The sequence below is a fragment of the Antedon bifida genome, chromosome 8 (assembly GCF_963402885.1).
Source record: "Antedon bifida chromosome 8, ecAntBifi1.1, whole genome shotgun sequence".
In the NCBI taxonomy this organism is placed as follows: domain Eukaryota; kingdom Metazoa; phylum Echinodermata; class Crinoidea; order Comatulida; family Antedonidae; genus Antedon; species Antedon bifida.
In genome coordinates this window covers 20435442-20457527 of record NC_136233.1, presented here as the reverse complement: position 1 = coordinate 20457527, position 22086 = coordinate 20435442, and the positions used below count along the sequence as shown (strand labels likewise).

Below are 22086 nucleotides of genomic sequence, written 5' to 3'. Positions count from 1 at the left end.
GCTTTATTTTCAAATTTAAAATACTATATCACTTTGGTAACTGTGTTGCTGAGTAAACAAATTATGACACTTATGACTGCATATTCAATAATATTTTAATAAATATTTTGCAGCTGCAGCTGATTATGAACACGATAACACATACAGGTAAATGCATGGTTCTTTAAGTTGAATGTTAAAGTGTTGCTAACCAATTGGTTTTGAACAATACCATGAAAGCCCTAGTGGTCTAATAGGTCATCTGCTTTGTCATCAAGCAGAATTATTTTAAAAAAAACCGTAATATATATTGGTTTTTTTTTAAATAATTTGTCAGAGTACTTTGATTTGATTTGATTTGATTTGATTTATTCAATATCGGCTCATTACAATTACAACAGAAAACATAAAAATATATAATGAAACAAAAAGCCAGGATTGTCATAAGCGAACCCAACACTGTTTAAAGACTTTCCTTTAACATAAATAAAATATAATATAAATATAATATAGGCTAAATGACGGTAAAAAAAAAAAAATATTTAAAAAGCAAAATAAAGAAAAAAAAATGGTTAAATTAAAATCTAAGACTCAAATCAAAAGGAAGAGAGGCAATGAGAGGAGAAATCAGGAATGGAAATAGGCGAAGACTAGTCACAAAATCTCGAAACCTGCTAAGGAGAGCAAGGTCTCTTAAATCAGAGGGAAGACCATTCCAAAGTTTACAGAATCTAGGAAAGAGTGAAGATTGAAAGTTCGAGGAAAGGGTGGCCTAATTTATCAGGGGGGAGTGCACTTATATTATACTTACTCATCCCATGCACATTAGTATATAACCACATATTTAAAAAACAGGTTACTGCAGTATACTGTTAATTTGTATCCATTTTGTTCTCTTATTTTATAGACGTCCTGCAGTAGTTTTTATAAATTCTCATGTTCTTGTCTTTGTTGAGAAAAATAACTCAGATGTAATATTGAAAAGGGGAAAGATGAACATAAAGAGTTTGATTGAATGGGAAGAATCAAGAGTTATTTTACACGAAGAAGATACAAGGTATTACATTTGAGTATGACAGTAATATCTTGTCTTTAAAAAGTTGGGTTTTTTAACAGCAAGGGTGGGTTTGGGGAACACACCATGGATTTTAATTAATAATTAAATAAATTAAATACTTTGTGAACAATCTTAGGCTTAGCCATCTGGAAATTCAGCCTTTCAGAGCAATGATTTACAAACATAGGCCTACTGTACTATACAAATATTTCTAATTTTTTTATTCATTCTATGTAAGAAACACTAATAGAAACACTTTTTTTTTTGGCTATCCACAATCCATATGTGTGTGCTATGTATGTAAAGAAAATGATGTGAATGAAGTTTGGAATTGGAATTTGAAGGTTTCCAATATTTTTAAGTAGAAACAAAAAATTGGAAACATGAAAATGATTAAAATATGCCAAGTGTGTGTTTGTTTTTACTTATACTATTTACCATACAGCTTTCAGAATCTAGTACCAATTGTAACACACAACAGAAAGGTGATTCTAATGTGTGTTAAACAAAATAAAAACACAAAAGACTGGAAAACAATAAAGATAGAAACTGATGATTATGGAGACAATTGGAAAGAACCATTTTATGTAAACTTTCCATCAAAAATCGAAGAAGTTACATCCCTCCTATGTGAGTATAGGCATGACCTATTCATGGCTTGTATAAAATTTGCTAGTTTTGGGAGTTGCCATGGCTAAACTGGCTATGCTGTGCATAATATCTGAGCTGTGCATATGAATGTCACTGAATTTCAAATATAAAAATGTTCTTTTCTGCCATTAATGTGCTGGTAAAATGTTTTTGATAATTGTAAATATTATCTATTGAATGTCTACAGTAATTGTACTTTCCTACTTTAAATTACAATCAAATACTGACTAACCTGATAATCTATAAAGAAGAATAATGCAATTAAAACTAATAATTTGAAAATATCACTTATTCTTTTTCTCCAAAATAGTATTTTGTTAGTTTAAGTTTAAGCAGCATCTGATCTCTTTAAAAAATACCAAAATTAAATAAAAGTACTACAAACTATAAAAGTAAATTTTTATCTTTTTGTTTTAACATATATTATACACATACATTTTTTTTAGGCATTGATGGTGTTTGCTTAGAGTCAGGGAATCTGGTTCTTGCAGGAGTTTGCAATATCGACAATAATGGCAGTAAAGAAAGTAATTATTTAGGAAATTTGAATATTATTATTTATACAGTCAACTCTCCCAATACCGGACACCCTTGGACGGGCATATATTTTCCGGTTTTTCGAAAGTCCGGTTTCCTGAAAACATATTTTTAAAGTCATCACGTTGTCACTGAAAATGCTTTGAATCACCGTTCGGAATGCTGCCCGGTGCGGTCTAGCGTAGGGAAGGCCTAGGCTATGATTGTGTCAAGCTAGTTTTAATTAAATAAATACTGATAGGCCTAGGCCTACTTTATTAATATTAAGCTGATTCAATTTACCTTTTTTAAAAGTTACATTATTTACTGTACCAATAAAACATGTTACAATAGTAAATTATTGTTTCTCAATGTGTTTTTAACGGCAAAAAGGCCTACGTACGTACGGTGAACATAATTTCGGTCTGTTTATTGTTTTTTTTTCGTGAGCTAGCTAGCAGCCAGCAGCATGGGTGATAAAAATAGCAAAGCGGGGCTTTGATTGATGTGCATGTGCAGAGGTGTCATAATCAAATAAAAACGCCCACACCTGGACCGCATGTTTTTTAAGCTCCTTTATTTTGACGTAATTTGATAGCAATGATGAAAATTGATTAGGTAAACGAGCCAAGCAATAATGACACAATAATTAATTGGTAACATTTCAAAGTTTATTAACACTAGTTAAGTCAAGTTCATTCCGTTTACGTTTTGCCATAATGATTTCCAAATTTATAATGATGCACATTTTTAGTGAAACATTCCTTTTTAAAGTCCTATTGCAATTGTGAATTTAACAATAATTTAAACAAAACAAAGACACAAAGTGGAATGTAAATTGAACTTGAACAATTCATATGCTAAAAAACAGGGAGTTGTTAACAACTCCCTGCTAAAAACAATAGACATTAAGACATAGCGCTTCGATGTGAAAAAGCCCTAGCCCACCGCAGTTCGATACGGAACAAAGCAATTGCCGCCTCGTGGGTTAACAATGAACTGACCTGTCAATCACAGTGTAGCGCTCCATGGCAACATTATTTGATCGTACCCCGCGAAACGTCGCGCACTTCATGGTCAGGGTATGGTTAAAAGCTTTTGTATATTGTGAATGTATTGAATCAGAGTCAGCGACGACGATGTTACGTTGTTTTCGTAAATATTTGGAGTTTTTTAACTGTCCGTCCGGTTTTCAGACGCTAATTTTCGTGTTTTGTACTTCATAATTTGTCCGGATTCCGGAATTGGGTATTCCGGTTTTCATAATAAATTACAGTACATTTAGAATAGGGACAAATTGGGCCCTCCAAAAAAGTCCGGTTTTTCGTGAATTCCGGTTTTGGGAGAGTCCGGTATTGGGAGAGTTGACTGTACTTGTATTGTATTAGCTTTTTATAACAGACCCTGGCATTACACATGACATTCACTTATTTTAACACACATATTTTCTATAAATACTTTTTATAGAAATAAAAATAGGCTATTGAATAATAGAATCTATTTCTTTATAGAATTATCCTGACCCTGGTTTAAAGTCCCCTTCCCTACATTTTTTTTATCTCATTTAAGGTCACTAAGTACATTTAATGTAAAAGTAAATACTAAATGGTCCTATTGAGATAACTTTTTTCGTCTTTAAACGTTTAAAAATGTGAAAAATAAGTGGATTCTAATAATTTTAGCGTCCCGCTATAAATCCCAACATGCATTGTGTACAGATTGATATTTTCGTTTTTCTTCTGTAATTCACCCACTTTTCAATTGATCGTGAGGCCAAAACAATGGAAGACTTTTTCAGTGAAAGTACCGGTTTTCCCCAATTTATATCAACGGATTCTGGCAAAAACAGAAAGACAATCAATGCAGCAACTATACAACGTCAGGCTAGGCCTATAGCTAGCATACGATGTTCGTACATTACCAATGTTTACCAGCTAGGCCTACAAAACTAAGCCTAGCTAGGCTAGGCCTAAAGACCGTCCACGAGAGGATATTTACCGTGAGCTACATTTAAGACAAGGAATGACCTGGTTTAATGTTTTTAAAGTTATATATATGCATTATTTTTACAAAACGTCACAAATTGTAGGGAATGGGTCTTTAAATAATAAGTTGTGTTTTTCATTTCCAAACACTCACACTCAATGTAATATCACAAAAAATTGTATACACTGGGACATTTGTCAGAAAAGTAAACATGATTCAGAAAATATTTTGTTGGGCCAGCATTAATACTTTTATATGAAAATACATATGATGTAATTTTGCATCTGTCATGAGCTATTAACAGTCATAAGAAATATAAATTATTTGTGTTGTTTTTGTAGGAAGCCTACTTGTAATAATAAGTACTGATGATGGTGACAACTGTAACATTGAACATGTTATTAAACTACAAGTTACATCAGGAATACATACACAAGTAAGAATACGAGTGAATTCTCTTTTCATACAATAAAATGTTTTTAATTAACACCTTGTATAACGATTTTTATTACCTGTAGGTTGTTGAATATGGTCAAGATCAAGTTTACATCATCTGTACATTGGAAGATGATAGTACACATCTTTTTATTATAAACAGCAAGGATGGATGTAAAACAGTTGATGTTGTGAATGAGAAAGAAGAGACAAATCTCGAATGCCAGGTATGCGATGTTATTTTGTATCTCTAGTGGCTACTGTCATTTCTTTGTCATATTCTATAAAGCACTACTACTTTATGCATTACACTCGTACACATTGTATGTGTTACCTCCACCAGAAACACGAGAGGTTATGTTGCCTAGGCATAGATCGAGATTTGCGCTTTCTATGTGCACTTTTAGTAATTTATATTTAAATAGTATATAAATTAATAGTCTTATTTTTACTCGCATTTATCAATACACAATGATTATTTAAACTATATTTGCCTTATTTATGGTACATAAATTACGGTGTCATTTAAAATCTCTTAGAGATTTGGCTGCCAGACTATTTCTGCTGTATTTGGCTTTAAAATGTCATTTTAAATTGTTTATTTTCTAGAGTGGTATTGTATTTTTACCAACCAAGACAGATGAGTTCTACCAAGTAGCAGTGACAAGTCATGGAAATGAGACAAATAAGGATCTTACACTTTACTTAAGTAAAGATGGTTGTAAAACCTGGTCTCAGTTGTACACACTAGGTGCAGTGAATGCAGAAGAATCTGACCTAGCTTACTACAGTGTAAAAGAAGGGGAAGAAGAAGCAGAAGGAATAGTGTGTGTTTACAATTATGGTTCAGAAACAAAGGGGTATAATATTGAAATGCAGTTGATTTCTAAGAAAGAAATTAAGCAAACAGAAATATAAAAATTCTGATAAGAGAAAGTTGGGTGGGGGTGGAGATCGTATTTTTTCTTTTTTGTGTTGTATTAACCACATAACATCAATGACAAATTTCAGTTGTTGAGTTATACATGTGACAAAAACTGCTTGATTTGTAATACAGATAATTAAAATAATATTGTTTTTAGAGAAGCAAGTAGTTTAGACTCTTCAGTAAAATCTAGAATGTTGATTTTAATGTGTACTATAATACTATTTTTAATCCAGTGACTTGCTTAATAATGTACTTGTCTATGATAGGTTAATGTACCATAATAATGTATTCATTCATTAGTTTTTATTAGTATATTAATAATAATTAGAGTAATAATAATTATAGTAATAATAAATCACTAATACAAATTGTGTGCTTGAAATCAAAGAAAATGTTGAAAAAAATTCTCTGTATTTATGCATTTTGAAATACTTGTTATTATGATGTAATATTTTTATAAAATGTGAACAGTAAAGTAAAGTAAAGTCTACCTTTTTTGGTTCTGATGAATACTACAACATTTTAGTAAATAACTAATGTATACCGGAAACAGATTATTAGAAATGTCGCATTTATGTTAAACATTATAATTGTCCACAGTGAAATTCAGTCTGTTTGAATATGACCAAGTAAAGCCTAACATTGAAACATAGAAACTGTTTTTACCACCGCAAGGCTTTCGTCAAACACTTTTCATCATCACATATGAGTTTAAGGAATCTGTGTCTTTAATTGAATAGTATACTACACTGTACTTCATTTCATTTTGCATTAATAAATTATACTATAGTCATTGTCTTTTATTGTATTAGTTTATGTGCCCCAAAAGTAGTACACAATACTTTATTGTATGTCGGTACGATTTGCACAAAGCGAGCTTAGTTTTGTTTATATAAGGAAGTTGTCTCACTTCTACGCCAGCCAATAATATATTATTTGTAATACAGTAGTGCAGAGCGTTAATCGTGAAAAAAGAAAATTTCGTTGATTTTTAACGTCTTTTGTTGATGTTTACGTTTCGAGTTAATTTTACGTTTTGTTGCGCTGATTTTTAAGGTGTTTGTATCAAAGTCGTTGATTTCACAGTTTACAGCAGCTTCAACGTCCTGAAGGAATGTTTTAGGTTGGTTTGTAGGCCTACAGTACTGTACACTAATGTAAAAAATGCTACATTTTAAAGTAATGCATTGCTTATAAAATTGAACAAGAAATATGAATAATTAACGACGAAATTGGATGTTCATTGAAGTTTTTCCATTTTTATATCAATATTTTTTTTTATTTGCGGATTGTTATGTCAGATTTTTCCGGGGCTCATTTTCGGTTAGCTTTCGACATTTTGTTTACACATGTTTCAGAAACAAAGTGTATAATAATGGAAAGCTATTGATTTCTAAAAAACATTAGATATACTAATAAAATATCTGAAAAATACGGTACTGTTTATTACATTTAAACAACATACCATTTTTTGCCATTTGTTGCCTGTACAACAACACATACTTTTTCATACAGTTTCTATTAAGAAAACAAGTATAGCTTTGTTTGCATAATCGATCGTTCGGTGTGACTTTTCGTCCTTCGTTTCGTTTATTTGACCAGTATCAACATAATACAATACAATATAACCTAAAAAGGCCCGACACGAACAGGTTTTCAAATTAGCCAGATGAGCCTATAAGTAGGTTAATCAATCAGTAACATTTTAATAAATTGCAATAATAGTTTTATGTGTTAACAAAGTAGAATTAAGCATGTAAGATGCGAGAGAAAGTTTAAAGTTACTACTGTATCTACTACTTTCTATTAATATTTTACATAACACTTTTCTAATCTTCTTCAACTTGTTTATGTTGCAGCAGTAACATAATTGCTATCAAAATACTGTAACAAAGCATCATATTTGTCACAGAATTATAAACCGCGCTGAGACCTCGGTAACTTGTAAGCAGCGTTCATCACTGTTTTACAGTATTTCGAATGCTACTGGTTGTTATATGTATTAACAAAGAACTTTAAATGAGTCGCCTGTACTACACAGAGTAGGCCTCGTATCTTGTATCATCATAAAGGTACGATGAACAAAATAGTTATTGTTTTCATTTGCATAAGATGTTTTCAGTGTGACTTTCTATACAGTTTCTATTACTACAAGTTACATTTACATAAGAATTGTTTTAAACTTTATCAATTAACAGATCTTCATTTGAAAATTTGTTTTCATTAATTAACTACTTGTAAAAAAAAATGCAGTAATTATCGATAACAATCAGTCTGTAATCAGTCTGTTCGAACATGGAGGAAAAAATATTTTTATTTTTTCCTCCATGGTTCGAAATAAACAGGTCTAACAGAGAAGATGGTATCGCTCACCTCTTCCAAATTACAAATTTCTATGTCTACCAACCATACTTAATCATGGTTATCTTATCTTAGGCCCTAATTTTACTATTCATTAATTTGTAACTTAAACACTTATTCGAGATGAACGTTTAGTCGTATAACTGTTCACTATAATGTGGTTCTGCAACCCTTTCTTTCTGTGACTTAATACAATCACGAGGCTCTTCATAAATGACCTCTTGACTTGAAGAAATAGGACTTTCAGGAGTTTGACATTCGGTTTCAATCTCTTTTCTTTCCTAAAAAAACAAACAAACAATAGCAATAATAATTAATTGTAAAATGTTATCAATGTATGTGCTATGTCGTATATAAGAAGGTTTATTAGTCACTAACAAATTCATGGTACTTAAAAACAAGTTTAGATTGCTTATGATATAATTAAATATACTGGGTATATTTATTAATGTCAACAGAATCTTGCCTACACTGAACGTTATTTTTTGTTAAGCTTAATTCCCACTTGGATGCAACGTGTTGTTGATTTTTTCCCGCTGTTCACTCTGTCAAATCAAAAACAACTTAGACGTTTATTGAGTACAACCATAGAGGAATTTATCCATGATACAACAATAGAATATTGGAAAATTATGATTTCACTCTCCAATTGATTCTGTTTTGTTGGAATACTTCAACAGCGTCAAACCACAGAGTTGTCAAAATTGATTGTAAATCAGTTCAGTATTAATGTATTTAGGTTTTTTTACCTGTGTTCTTGTCCTAAATTGGACTCTGTTGAGCTCGCTGTAAACGTCAACATTGGATTGAGTTTTCACTTGGCATTGAAGATTTTTATATTTTGAATGGACTTCTCTTAATCGTCTTTGCTAAAGAAACAATTTCAATAAAAAGTATTAGTTTGTTCGTTGGGTGCTTAAAGGAATGTTTATTCATCATCTTGACTTAAAACTGTAAACAAAAAGTACTTACAGCAATATAACATGTAAGAACAGAACCAAGAATGAATGCAATGATGATAGCCACAATTAGTAGGCCTACCGTACCCACTTGAAACGAATCATCTAAAACTTTAGAAAAGAATTAACCGTTAGTTTGGTTGTGAAATCATTGCAAATATTTATTTTCAATACTGTCTAAAGTGGTGAATGATTAACAAGTTGAAATGTAATCATTCAGACACTAACACATATTACTTGGTAAATACAGTATGGTGACATACCTTTCAAATTTTCTGTAGGCCCATTTGTAGGCATATCTGCTTTGGGACTACAGTTCTCAAGTGATGTAGAGGCATTAAGTTTTTCATTCTCTGCATAACATGTAAGATTTGATGAACATATCTCATCATTAATTTCTATAGTTGCTGTATTTTCTCCTTTCTTAACCACTTCTCCATCTTGTAATATCAATACTGATGATGGCTTGGGATGGCCCTCTGCTGTACAGGTTGCAAAACAATCTTCATGATTGAATGTTGCGATCATATCTAATGAGGGAAGATAAAGCTTAAAGCTTAAGAAAATGAATATTCTTTTGGAATCGATGTAGGCCTAACAGCAAGAAAATTAAGCTTGTTATTACAGATTCAGTTTATCACACCTTTATTTAGTTATGAATATATCTGGGCCCTTACAGAAGAAGACCCACAGGACTCTAAATGAAAGAAAAAGAAACGAAAGAAAGAAAACTATTAATAAACAAAGCAAATTCAAAAAGTTATTTTTAATTATGGGACCCTTTCTAGAAGTACAGTACAATATATGGTAAATGATGAACAAGAAAACTATTAATAAACAAAGCAAATTATAAAAGTAAATGAAACATTCAAGAGGTGGAGGAGTAGGGGCAGAAAAAATAATAAGGATATTCAAAATTTAAGTATTCAGAATATAGATACAGAAAGTTTATTTTTACAAGAAAACAAAACAAAGGAAAACCAAACAGTGGTATTTTTTTCTAATTCAACTTATCGAAACTTCAGATTACTACCGTATATTACATAAAAACTATATTTTTGATCGGCTCATATCTTTAATAGTTGGCTATCATTAGATACAAACAAATATACCACAACATATATTTTCTACATACAAAATACTTCCAACTGTTTTCCGGCACTAGTTTTAGCATCAACTCCCTTAAAATGATCACTCTCGGCTTTACATGTGTATATACCACTGTCATCCATAGTGGCTGATTCAATCTTAAGGGCATTGCCGTTGGTATTTATCTTCTGTCCATCGTTATACCAAGTAATGTAAGGAATAGGATCACCATCAGGTTTACTACAAGTAAATGTGACTGTTTCACCTTCATAAGCAGTGCTTGCTGAGGCATTAAGACGTGGTTGATCCAAGTCTGAGAAAAGGTATAAAACAAATTAGACAGCAGACAAATAAAGATGTAGTCAACACAAATTACAACAAAAAGAAGTGTAAAAAAATTGTATTATGCCTATTGGTACTCAAGAAAATGTAACTCTAATTCCGGAGTTATACTATTGGCGTGACGTGGGAACATTTACAATTATAGGCCTACAATTTTTTTTTAAATTCATTAAGAATGTCGGTTTATGATGTGTTTTTTTTTCAGGCTACATCATGATTATCTGTTATACTCACAATATACAGTTAGCATAGATGGACTTAATAATTTAATCAATCCATCTGCGGTTTGTATCTGGCATCTAAATATTCTGTGAGAATCGTTTCTCAAAGGATGTAAGATCACCAGACTAGCTTCACCAGGAGCAGTGTGTAACTGGAAACGTCCATTTTCCATCCTTTTATCATTCACAATTCCTGGGTTGATTGTTACTTCTTCATTTAGTTCATCCCATTGTATTGCATCAGGTGTAGAAGTAAATTGTGAATAATCACAAGTTATCACCACTTCAGCATCGCCTTCTTTAGCTGTCTGATTAAAGGTCGTTTGACCATGTGCTTTAAAATATCAAACATATCCTACTGTTTATATTTTACCAATGATAATTCAAAACTGTACTGTCTCAACCTAAAAAAATATATATTCTAGATAATGCAAACAAGTAAAAGAATAAAACTGCTCTCAACCAACTGTTTTTAGTTTCATGCGTTTGTAATCAATGGTTATTGAAAAATAGTTCAATAGTAACTGGCTGAATAAAAAGTGTATTTGTCGTTTAGTTGTTGATTATCATATTTAATTATATTTTAATTATCTTACCGACTAAAGATTGTATATATACAATAAATAAAATTCCCTTCAAACCCATCTGAAAAAAAAATAGAGAAAAAAACTTTTTAGTAATATTGGTTTACAGCATGGAGGAAATCTATTATATATTTCTTCCATGAATAAAGTTGATATTATCTATAATGAAATCATCATCGTAAATAATCGTTAACAACTAACAAACTAGAACAGAAGGATAAATCTATTTCAAAAGAGTAAAGCTATACATTCACGCTTGTTCCGTTTCACGGAACCGCAGACAGTGCCGTTCTAATTCTGTATACATTTTCCATTGTTTATTAACAATGCGGCGTCGTGATCCTTTTCGTGAAACGGAACAAGTGTGAATTTAGCATTTTTATACCTAACATAAATACAAGTTATATATCTCTTACAAGATTCTTCTTCGATATCTCAGTCTATTATGAGTTTTGTTTTCGTCGCTGTCGGCTCGTTTCATTTAGTTATCTTTATTATCATAATAGTCATCTTCACAATCAATGAAACAATTATATAATATTTTTTCAATCTCTCCTTCGTCTTCTTTTTTAAAATTTATAATTAGTTATGGTTAAGCTACTTACCTTTGTCTTCTCTGTCAAGAAATTAACACTGTGTCGATTATTAGTATTCGTTATTATTTTAATAAAATTGTACTTTTTTGTTTCATTTTCGATCGCATTCAAGGACGTAATCCATCATGACATTGATATTTAAACTGATGATTGGTTGATTTTTGATATAATGCAGTGCCATTATTTACAGATTAATCAATTATATGTTCTGTTAATAATACTATTGCATGGCCGCTGGTCACTACAACCAGGGAAGAGTTAAATTGTTAACTCTTCCCTGCTACAACGATCTTGTGTCAGGCTTAAATATGTTGTATTCTTATAGGCAGCCATCACTCTCGGCTTATTCTTTATTATTGCTACTATAGTAGGTTATAGAGGATTACGTCGGCATAAACTGTAGGCCTAATTCCCGTTCGATGTTATATACAAAATATCATCTTCCAGAAAATAGTGTACATGATCATAGCGAATACCGTTAAAGATGTATCATGTCTCCCTGGAAAAATAAATTTTAACATTTTTGTTGTTGAATATGCCATTTTAATTTTAATGTTCCATAATAATTATTCACTTTGACCAAAAAATTGATCGGGAAAAACAATTATTTACATGCAGAGCCTGTTTTAAAGCAAGAAAGTAGTGAATTTGGCTGCCAGACAATAATGGATTTTGGGTTGAATTTAACCGCGTTATGTCGTCTTTATAAGTGAAAACATTATTTGTTTTAGTTTTTTTTTTTATGCGGGTGACTTTATTAAAACTACAAAATGGCCTATTCAAAATCTGATTTTATTAATCTTAATTGTTCATGTTCTTTGGTGACTATACATCTTAGTATTATTTTGGTGTATGCATTATTAATGATAAGAACAATCTTCACTGTATATACTAACAAAATGAAAAACAAGAGTCACGTAATTACCCTTTTTGGCACTTCAGGCGTTCCATAACATTTTATTTTTGCAGTTCAGGGATGTTTAAAAAAAGTGGGTGTATCCGATTTCCCAAGTCGCCTACAAATTTATAGAAGCTCCAGTTTATTTAAGCAGAAGGAATACCTGTTCAGAAGAGGAGGGGTAACTATAGCCCCATTCTACTTAATTTTAAGGAGATTAGATTTAGCCTTTACAACCAGCAGCTAACGAAATGGGGGCCAGTAGTGCTTAGGCCTAGTTTTTAGTGGGTTTTATTTAGTTAGAGAGTTAGGCTAGCTAAGCGTCTACCACCCACGCTAATTTTGTCGGGGGAAAACCCAGAAACAGTGATTTTCATTTTTGTGGGGTGTATTATTGATTTGTCCAAAATTATTTTGTTTTGCAAATTGTGTTTAGCCAGACAGGGATTTCCCATAATTTTATTCTCAACTTGAAAAAAATGAAATATCGGGAGGTTTAAAAAACTATAGAGGGCGCTAAAATAATATATCAAACCATAAAGTGTGCTATGGAAAACCTAAAAATATTTGTCGTATTCGTTTGGACCGTTGAGTAGTTTTTCCGTTGAGTACTTATTTAACGGAGTATTTTGAACGTTTAGATTGTTCTTAACGAAAAAGCTTTCGTTGTCATTCTAAAGCTTTCGTTGTCATTCTAAAGCTTTCGTTGTCAACGTTTTCTATTCGCTTGACTTTCTGTTGACAAAAAAGTACTCAACGAATCTTTACGTTAACAACGAAAGTTCCCAATCGAATACGACAATTGTCATCTGCAATTGTTAATGTGTGTATTTCAGGCATCCAGAAGGCAGAAAATAGGGTGCCAGCTCATTACTTCAATTCATATATATAAACTCATGAATGGATTAGGCTATATAAATATCTTATATCGAATGATAGTGATTAGTATCTTTTATATTCTCTTATCAATATCTAAAGTAATATAAATCAATGCTACATACATATCGGGAGAATTTTTTGGTTTATCCAAAATTTGAGAAAGACTAGAAATTGCATTTTAGCAGGAGACTTGAAATATCGTGAGACTCCCATCATCCCTAATGGGAAATTTGAGAGGTTATGCTAGTACTGTATATATTTATGTATATTTTTATATGATTGATACCGAATATATATTTATATTTCCGTATATCTTTAATTTCTGTAGTAATTAAGAATGTTTCAAAGTACAAAACACTCTCATGTGCAATGTACACATTGGTTTTTTTTTGGTAAAAAATATGCTACTTATATACTGTATAATGAAAAACAACTAGCAACTACTGATTGCTTTTGAAATGTAAATCAAATTTCATTGCATTTTTGATTGATTGAACACCAGTCACCTAACTACCTGTTCAAACACAACTCGTAGGTACTGTAATGGAAGCTTTATAGTCAATTTACACAGACATGGGGTAACAGTAAGCCAAAAACCATGTAGGTTGTCTCACGTAGAATCTTACTGAATCTATCCTGAAAACCGCCTGTCTACTCTGTGTTGTGTGTAAATAGTCATAAGGAATAACATATAGATTCTATATTTGTATTACTATTACCGCTCGTCTGTGTAAATTGGCCTGTAGTACTACAGTCAGTAGTGTGTTTACTATTGTGGAATTTAGTTTCGCTTTTCATTGACATTTTCATTCCAAAGAATAGACCAATACAGAGCAAAATTGGGAAAATGGAATGGGATACAATAAGCTTTGTTTGTCAATTGGAAAACCGTTTTTGTTAGTATAATGCCATTTCTAATCTTAGAGACAAAATACATTTTTAAGATCAGTTTTTCTTGCCAGCAGAAACATACTGTACTGTAAACCCTGACAAATAAATAAAAGTTATAAACAAATGATATATATCTTATAAAATCACAAGAATTTTGCCAATGTCAGAATACCCAGGTTACATAAATATGTATCTCTTGACATGATTAAATCAATTTTATTCATTGTTGTTTTATATTATTTTAATACAGAGATGCATTTACTAGTAGGTGTAGTCATACTCCTGGTTTTTACTAATGGTAAGTACTGTATTTTATGTCAATACAGTTTTATACTTCATGCTTTTTTTTGTGATTAAAAGTATTATTATCTGTAATAGTTGGTGTATCTAAGCAATATTCAAAATCATCACTAACATGAAGGATGAAAATAAGTAAGCCACACAAAAAGACAAATAAAAAAGCATAAATATTTTTTTTATACTTTAAACCTAATATATTCTTTCATTTCTAGAGGCCCATTGCCAGTTGGTGACATCATCTGACCAGGAAGCTAATGAAGGTGATGCTGAAGTAGTGATTACTTGTGATTATTCACAATTTACTTCAACTACACCTTATGCAATACAATGGGATGAACTAAATGCTGGTGGAGTAAATATTAACCCAGGAATTGTAAATACTAATAAGGTACAAAATGGACGTTTCAGGTTAGACACTGCTCCTGGTAAAGCTAGTCTGGTGATGTCACAACCGCTGAGAAACGATTCTCAAAGAATATTTCAATGTCAGATAAAAACAAACAGTGGAGATATTCAGTTATCAAATCCATCTATTCTAACTGTATATTGTGAGTACTGTAGATACCACTATTTCTGATGCAATACAATATTGCACCTCAATAGAAGTTAACCTTTTTAGTAGATAGAGTCTTGGGGATTTTAGGGGTGTAAGAGACTGAGGTGAACAAATTTTAGACAATGGACCTTTAGCTGCACCTAGAAATTTCATTTAAACTTGGAATTTATTGACTTTATTTATTATTATTTTTCTGTTCTATCAATTTTTTATCTGAAAAATATAGTACACTAATAATGAAAGTGCTAAAAGTATAAAGAATAAAAATATCCAATCTGCAGACAGTACTATTTTGATCTTAGATCTTGTCAGTGCAGCTCAGGTTTCACAATTATTATATAGCTTGAACCAGTTTTGTTGGACGTGGTACAATGATTATGAACACAAAGAGTGCACAAACTCAATGAGCGTGCAATGAAAAATGCTAATAAATAATAAATAATTATAACAAAAATGCATGGTGTTGATTTGAAGAGTGCTAGTCTACAAAACAACATGCTTTTGTATATAGCAGAATGTAGAGAAGCGTAATATCTTCTGCATAAAGAATAAATATATAAGCAAAATGATTTAACAACATTGATGATCTTTACTCTAGAAAATGTATTCTTAAAATACAATTTATATTTTCTTTCTTTTGATAATCAGACTTAAATCAACCACTTCTTGATGCCTCAGCAAGTACTGTCTACGAAGGTCAATCATTGACCTTTACCTGTAGTAAACCTGATGGTGATCCTATTCCTGACATTATTTGGTATAGAGATGGACAGACAGTCAACACTGACAACCCTTCTAAATATGAGATTGCAAATAGCAGTACAGAGTCAGTTCTTAAGATTAAATCAGTTACTGAAAAAGATGGTGGGAGATATACGTGTAAAGCAGAAAGTGATCAGTTTAAAGGAGAGGATGCTAAGACAAGTGAAGGAAAACAGTTGACTGTAATTGGATATTGTATGTACACATTACTTTTAATAATAATTGTCTTGGTAAAAGTACGATTTATGTGATTTAGTTCAGATCTATAGAGACAGCATTAACATGAGCTAAATTTGTCTTTTTAGATATTGCTGTTACTTTTAAACCTGATGCTGGTTTAGCAACATGTACAGCAGAGGGCCATCCCAAGCCATCATCTGTATTGATATTACAAGATGGAGAAGTGGTTGAGAAAGGAGAAAATACAGCAACTATAGTAATTAATGATGAGATATGTCAATCAAATCTTATATGTTATGCAGAGAATGGAAACCTTAATGACACAGCCACACTGGACTGTAGACCCAAAGCAGGCAGGCCTACAGATGGGCCTACAAATGGGCCTACAGATGGGCCTACAGGCAATTTGAAAGGTATGTCGCCATACTGTAGGTTAGGTTAGTGGCTGAGCGATACATGTTGGTATTTAGTTTAATGTAAAATGCAACCAACCATTGTTTAAGGATTAATAAATCATCATGGTGATGTCTCAAAGAGAAAGAAAGTTATGAGAAAAAACAAAATTATTAAAAAAATGTGTCAATTAATATGAGTAAACAAATAAAATAGAAAATAGCATAAAAACAATGTTAATGTGTAGAAGAAAATGAGTGTTAAAAGAAAACAATGTTGAACAGTAGAGAATATGTTATTTCACGGATATGGAAATGAAATAAGAGAAAAAAAAATAGGTTGAAAAATAATTTTAGCTATTGTATAGCACTATAAAATATTTTATTGATATTTATATTCATTGATTTTATTTATTACGTGCAATGTATTTCAATATTTTAAAAGATAATGAAATAAAAGTGGGATATACCAAGTAGATCACCTACTGTATCACCAAAATACATTGCTCTTTACACACTCCTTTTTGTTTTGATTTGAAACAATACAATCGCAGACATTAATAATATGATGATTAACATCTCAAAGTATTGCTTTATTTCATGTTCATCAAGACAAAAACCTTTAACTACTAAGTAACTACCCTATCACAACATGCTTCTGCCTTTTCCATCTTCCCCATGAAACATCCAACCTTCCTCATTAGCAGTTAACACAATATCTCAAAACAGAACACCAGTAAGACTGGAAATTGCCACAGCCATTCTTCTTAACCAGAAATAGAAAACATTTCTATAACATTGTGGTCAGTTGAAGAATCCAATAATTCAAGTAAATGCGGCTGCAGGATATTTAACTGTAATGTGTATTCATTAAAACATTGATAGAGGTTTTTAAACGATGAGATGTATTTCCATTGGAATGACTTTGTTTTGATAATTGTTTATAATTGAAAATAAATTTGTTGTTAACAGTTATTTCAGAAGATTCAGGATCATCATACATCATCATTCTGATTATTTTGTTTGTTGGTTTATTGACATGGTTAATTCTTCTTGTTTGTAAGTATCATGTACTGTATTACTTAATGCCACTTTTGGCACAAGCCCTTTTTATTTCAGTGAATTTTAATAACAGTATTCACAAATTTGAAACCCTCAACTATTTTAGGGTTATTTACATGGAGTACTTCTAATATTTTATACAAATTATTATAAATGATATACTATATTTATTAGAATGTTTTTATTTAGAATTTTTTATTTTTGGGATTTTGATTATTAATATTAATATTATTAATTGTAGTTTAATGAGTAATGAAATGAAATAAATACTGCATGGACATAGATTACATAATATTTCATAATGATATTGATAAAAAGATTGCTTGTACAGTATATTGGTAGACCAAATAGGATTTATTTTAATTTAAAAAATTTATTTTGTTTTAGATTTTATTTTTTACAAGAACATTGAGTGGAGCAATCAAGATAATGATATAGTAACAGTTGAAGGTGGTAAATCAATTATGATGAGTTTTAAATACCGTCCAAGTATTGCAAGGTTCAAGACTTTTGAAATAAAGAAAGACAACAAGGTGCTTGGTTCAAATCAACAGCAATTCAGTAGTTGGAAAACAGTCTGTCAGTTTGTCTGTTATTGTTGTGCTTACTTTTGTGGATTTGTTTGTATTGAATACTGCATAAATAAAGGTAAGTTACATATTTTAATTTTGTTAGTAGGTCATTGTTTCTCAAGTCATCATTTCTGACAGTTCTAAAAGTTTGGAGTCTGATGATGTTGTTATTACTGATATATAAAAGTTTTTAAATACAGCACTTTTTTACTTTATTCTGCTGGGAGAATGATACATTATTTGTATATCATTGTTAATGGCTTACTGTCGATTTCTGTTCATTATACCTGTACATTAGATGAATATTTTCTTATTTTTATTTAATAGTTAAATACAACAATAAAGATAAAAAGAAACATGGAAGGAGGTGAGTTGAGTTTGTAACATTGGTGTGATTTATTTTGATTATTATATTTTAGCTAATTACAAATTTTATTGAAAGGTTATGGTGAATAAAAGAGATCGTCCTGGTGATGCATAGGTCCCTCTTGTTGTAGTTTAATATTATCTTGTATTGTGTTCCCTATAGCAGTGGCAATAGAGGTGGTGAAGAGTATCAGATGATGGTCAATGAAAGAAAAGGTCCTGATGGTGCAGAGGTACCTGCTGTTGTAATACAATCACCTAACAAGGATACAACAACTGACGAAACTGCTGTACAACAACCAACAGCAGCCTCTGTTGAATCTGAACAAAATTCAGAGGTATTGTGAAAATACTAAATCCTTCATTCCTTGAATTGAAAGTACAAAGCTACAAAAATAAAAAAGAAAAAAGACATGTTTGTTAAAGTATTGTGTGTTTTGTGGTGTTTCGAAAAGGATATTTTGATTGACAATTTGATTCCTCTTTGGTACTTAAATTCTGTTTTTTACAATAAAATGTTCTTTTTTTCTAATTAGAGTAAAACCTATTCTTTGGGACACCTCTATTCAAGGGCCACCCCAATTAAGGGGACACTTCCCTGTGAAATGAATGAGACGCATTTTTTATTATATTGTAACACTATGGCCAACCTTATTGTGAGCCAAATGTGACCCTTATGGGTTTTACTATATTAACAAAATATAATTGTTTTTTCAAAGACAAATCCAGATTATGAAGATAATGAACTTTTAGCACAACATCAAGCAACATCTGGTGGAAATTCTGAAATTTCTGAAGAGGAAGGTAAACTTTTTTATTATTTTCTAGAATACTTTTTTAGTATTTGGTAGGGGAAATGTTACACATTTGTTGTTAAATAATGTATTCTCAAAGCTGAGGTTTCCATTTTGATAAAGTAAATTCGATATTACCTGATACTTTTATTGTCAATATGAACAGAGTGACTTTAGAATTCTTTTTCAGATGTAATAAAAACATGATGACATATTAAAATGTTAAACACATGAGCAAATCAAAAGATATATAATCCTATTTGCACTATATATTGTGTACAGTATATTGAATTATGGGTAGAATTTTAACAAACCTGACCACCTCCAACCTACAATACAAAATAGATTAATTAGCTGTAGATGGCAAGATTTATTGAATATGAGTTCATGATGTGGGATGGGAAATGTTTCTGATATTAAAATTCAATTCTTTCTCTCTGCTCTATTTTTACAAGTCTGAAATCAAAATCATTATAATTATATTTTATTAATCAATTAATCAATTTTGTTTACGTTTTGCTTGATAAATCTCAAACTCAATACTACTGATCAGTAAAGTACTTTTTATTTTCTTTGTTTAAAAGGATGACATTTCGGCAACAATCATACAGTAAGAATTTATTAACATAAAAGCTTTAGAATGAGGCCTCAATTTTGAAAATCATTTCTCACTTCCAATTCTAATCCTATAAATCCTAACTATGCATAGGATATTATTTGATAATGTTTCTTGGGTTTTTTAATTCATTGGCTTTTAACAATCATCAAAAAAATTAACACGTGAAAGATAATTACAGGCTCTTTTTAATTTATAGACAAACCCTTTTTGCAAATAGAATATTCTCTAGGTTTGCTCAAACAAACATAGAGCAGAGGAAATGCATGTAGCAGCATCTCTCAACAAGATTTTGTTTGTTATTTGTTTTTAAAAACTGGTATTCCAATTCAGTGGTTCATTGTTATATACAGTTTATTTCTGGCTAAATATTTTAATGAAATGTTCGTTTCTAGGTTTATATATACATTCTATAACATTTGCAACCATTAATTAAGTACTCTAACACTGCCTTTGATTTTTAAGATCTACCTTATTTTTCCCTTTGTTTCTTTGTACTTTTTCATGTAAAAGTTAGGGATACTCATTTCCATTGTATTACAATATTGTCTACTGTGTAACCTTTACTTATGAAAAAGTAGAAATAAAGATTACCGAACCTGACTGAAGCTGAAACCACAAGAAAAAAGGCTAGAGGACATCTACATGCAATTTATATTAAGATTTTATTTATGTACAATATTTGTTGCTACTACTCAATTGGATTTTATTTTTAAAAAGCATGTTTCCTATAATATTTTTGCCCTTCAACAGATTCTGTATAATTTTTCTAAGACTAAGTTGTATTGTTGTTGTTTTTATGTTGTTTTAGCAAAAGACTCAAATGAAAGGTAACGGTTTGTGGTACTATAGCCAGAAAAGCTTATTTAATTTTTTGCTTTAATTGCTTAGATTATTTATGTTGACAACTTAAAACATCAGAATATTATCTATCATCTTATTTACCTAATCATTTTCTACTTTTATTCTTCTGTTTATTAGTTACTGTGTAGTACAGCTGTATCTGCCAATATTTGTTTGTTAACTGAAATCTAAATAAAATACACTATGTGCATCAAGCACCTTTAAACCACAAGCTTCTATTTTGTGTGCTACATCTACAAACACCAACAATGTATTTTGGTTTATAAACATAACTGATTTTGATCTGAATTCTGATTCCTAACTTTTTTTTTCTCTGCTCTAAAGTTACAATCTTCGTCGCATACTTTGTGATCTTCAATATGCTTAATTTAGTGAATCTTCACTCTGTGTTTGTTGGAATCTTTGCTGCGCTTATTTGTAAATCTTTGGTGAACTTACTTTTCGTGGTATATTGTTTTTTTTATACCACTGTATTTTATACTCCCACTTTGTGTGGTATAAGATGAAAAAAGTTCCTACAAATAACCTTTAAATTTTACATTCAATGGTTTAGTAAATTACCATGTGTTATTGTTTGTTTTAAGTTTTAATTCTTTCTTCATTCTTTCTTTTTTTTTAGATCTGATAAGTACTCAAGTAAGTAAAAACCATGATATTTTCTTTTAATATGACATTTACAAAGTGACATTACATTTATTTAAAGCTGATTCCTTCATAAAAGATGAAGTTTGTTTTAAGTAGAATAGGAGCGTTTGTGTATATCAATATACCAGTATTTTATTCATTGATCTATACTCCATGGAAATTTACAAAAGCCCATTTTATTATTGAATGATGAATATCAAATTAATATTTTACTTTCAACTTGAAGTTAAATCATCTGCAATTAATATATATTTACTTTTCAGTGTTTACAAATGGTAGAGGGAAAATCAGCCTAACGGTTTCAAATCTTATGAGATCTGATTCAGGAGAGTACAACTGCAACATAGAGGGCAATAGACAGCAAGGTCAAAGTGTCAACAATGTAACTGTTTATTGTGAGTTTTATAAATGATTTATTGTATTATTTGTAATCTTTTTTCAATCACTGCACTCTACCATGTCAGATAAGATTTCAATTAAATAATGTATTAAATACTTTTTTAAGTTAAATGTTATTATTTAACTGTTCAATTCCATGTGTTAAGTTCATAATTTTTATCTATCTAGTGGATAAGTAGTGGCCACCATTCCTTCATCTATGTAAA

At 30.7% G+C, this 22086-nt stretch overlaps 4 protein-coding genes across 5 annotated transcripts in view; 3 read left to right on the top strand and 1 right to left on the bottom strand.

Annotated features, from left to right (window-relative positions):
• The window catches only part of LOC144849759 (titin-like), a 45959-nt gene extending 40543 nt beyond the window's left edge, over positions 1–5416 (top strand). The window contains exon 8 of the mRNA XM_078706796.1: positions 5306–5416. The gene's annotated coding sequence lies outside the window, so the exon portion shown is untranslated. The remainder of the gene's footprint in view (positions 1–5305) is intronic.
• Positions 1–22086, top strand: part of LOC144849744 (uncharacterized) — a 143774-nt gene that overhangs the window by 115172 nt on the left and 6516 nt on the right. The gene's annotated exons all lie outside the window — the stretch shown is intronic.
• LOC144849757 (netrin receptor DCC-like) lies at positions 7902–10707 on the bottom strand. The gene is made up of 6 exons (XM_078706794.1): positions 10538–10707; positions 10008–10274; positions 9136–9402; positions 8886–8983; positions 8663–8782; positions 7902–8194 (listed from the first exon to the last, which is right to left on the bottom strand). The coding sequence occupies exons 1-6, from the start codon at positions 10695–10697 to the stop codon at positions 8045–8047; spliced, it is 1062 nt and encodes a 353-aa protein (XP_078562920.1). The 5' UTR covers positions 10698–10707; the 3' UTR covers positions 7902–8044.
• LOC144850456 (uncharacterized) lies at positions 12676–22059 on the top strand. The gene is made up of 14 exons (XM_078707739.1): positions 12676–12783; positions 14623–14670; positions 14885–15220; positions 15877–16185; positions 16296–16583; positions 17535–17621; positions 18012–18272; positions 18524–18563; positions 18726–18900; positions 19282–19366; positions 20784–20802; positions 21456–21472; positions 21745–21876; positions 22049–22059. Exons 2-14 carry the CDS (start codon positions 14625–14627, stop codon positions 22057–22059), a joined length of 1806 nt encoding a protein of 601 aa, XP_078563865.1. The 5' UTR covers positions 12676–12783; positions 14623–14624.

Coding starts and splice junctions, on each gene's coding strand:
- LOC144849757 (XM_078706794.1), bottom strand. CDS start 10,697: ATGGAAAATGGACGTTTCCAGTTACACACTGCTCCTGGTGAAGCTAGT. Junction 8,783..8,885: donor TTCTTACATGTTATATTGCT/GTAAGTACTTTT, acceptor TTGTTTCTTTAG/CAAAGACGATTAAGAGAAGT. Junction 8,195..8,662: donor AATTTAGGACAAGAACACAG/GTAAAAAAACCT, acceptor TTGTTTTTTTAG/GAAAGAAAAGAGATTGAAAC.
- LOC144850456 (XM_078707739.1), top strand. CDS start 14,625: ATGCATTTACTAGTAGGTGTAGTCATACTCCTGGTTTTTACTAATG. Junction 14,671..14,884: donor ACTCCTGGTTTTTACTAATG/GTAAGTACTGTA, acceptor TTTCATTTCTAG/AGGCCCATTGCCAGTTGGTG. Junction 18,273..18,523: donor TGAATACTGCATAAATAAAG/GTAAGTTACATA, acceptor TTTATTTAATAG/TTAAATACAACAATAAAGAT.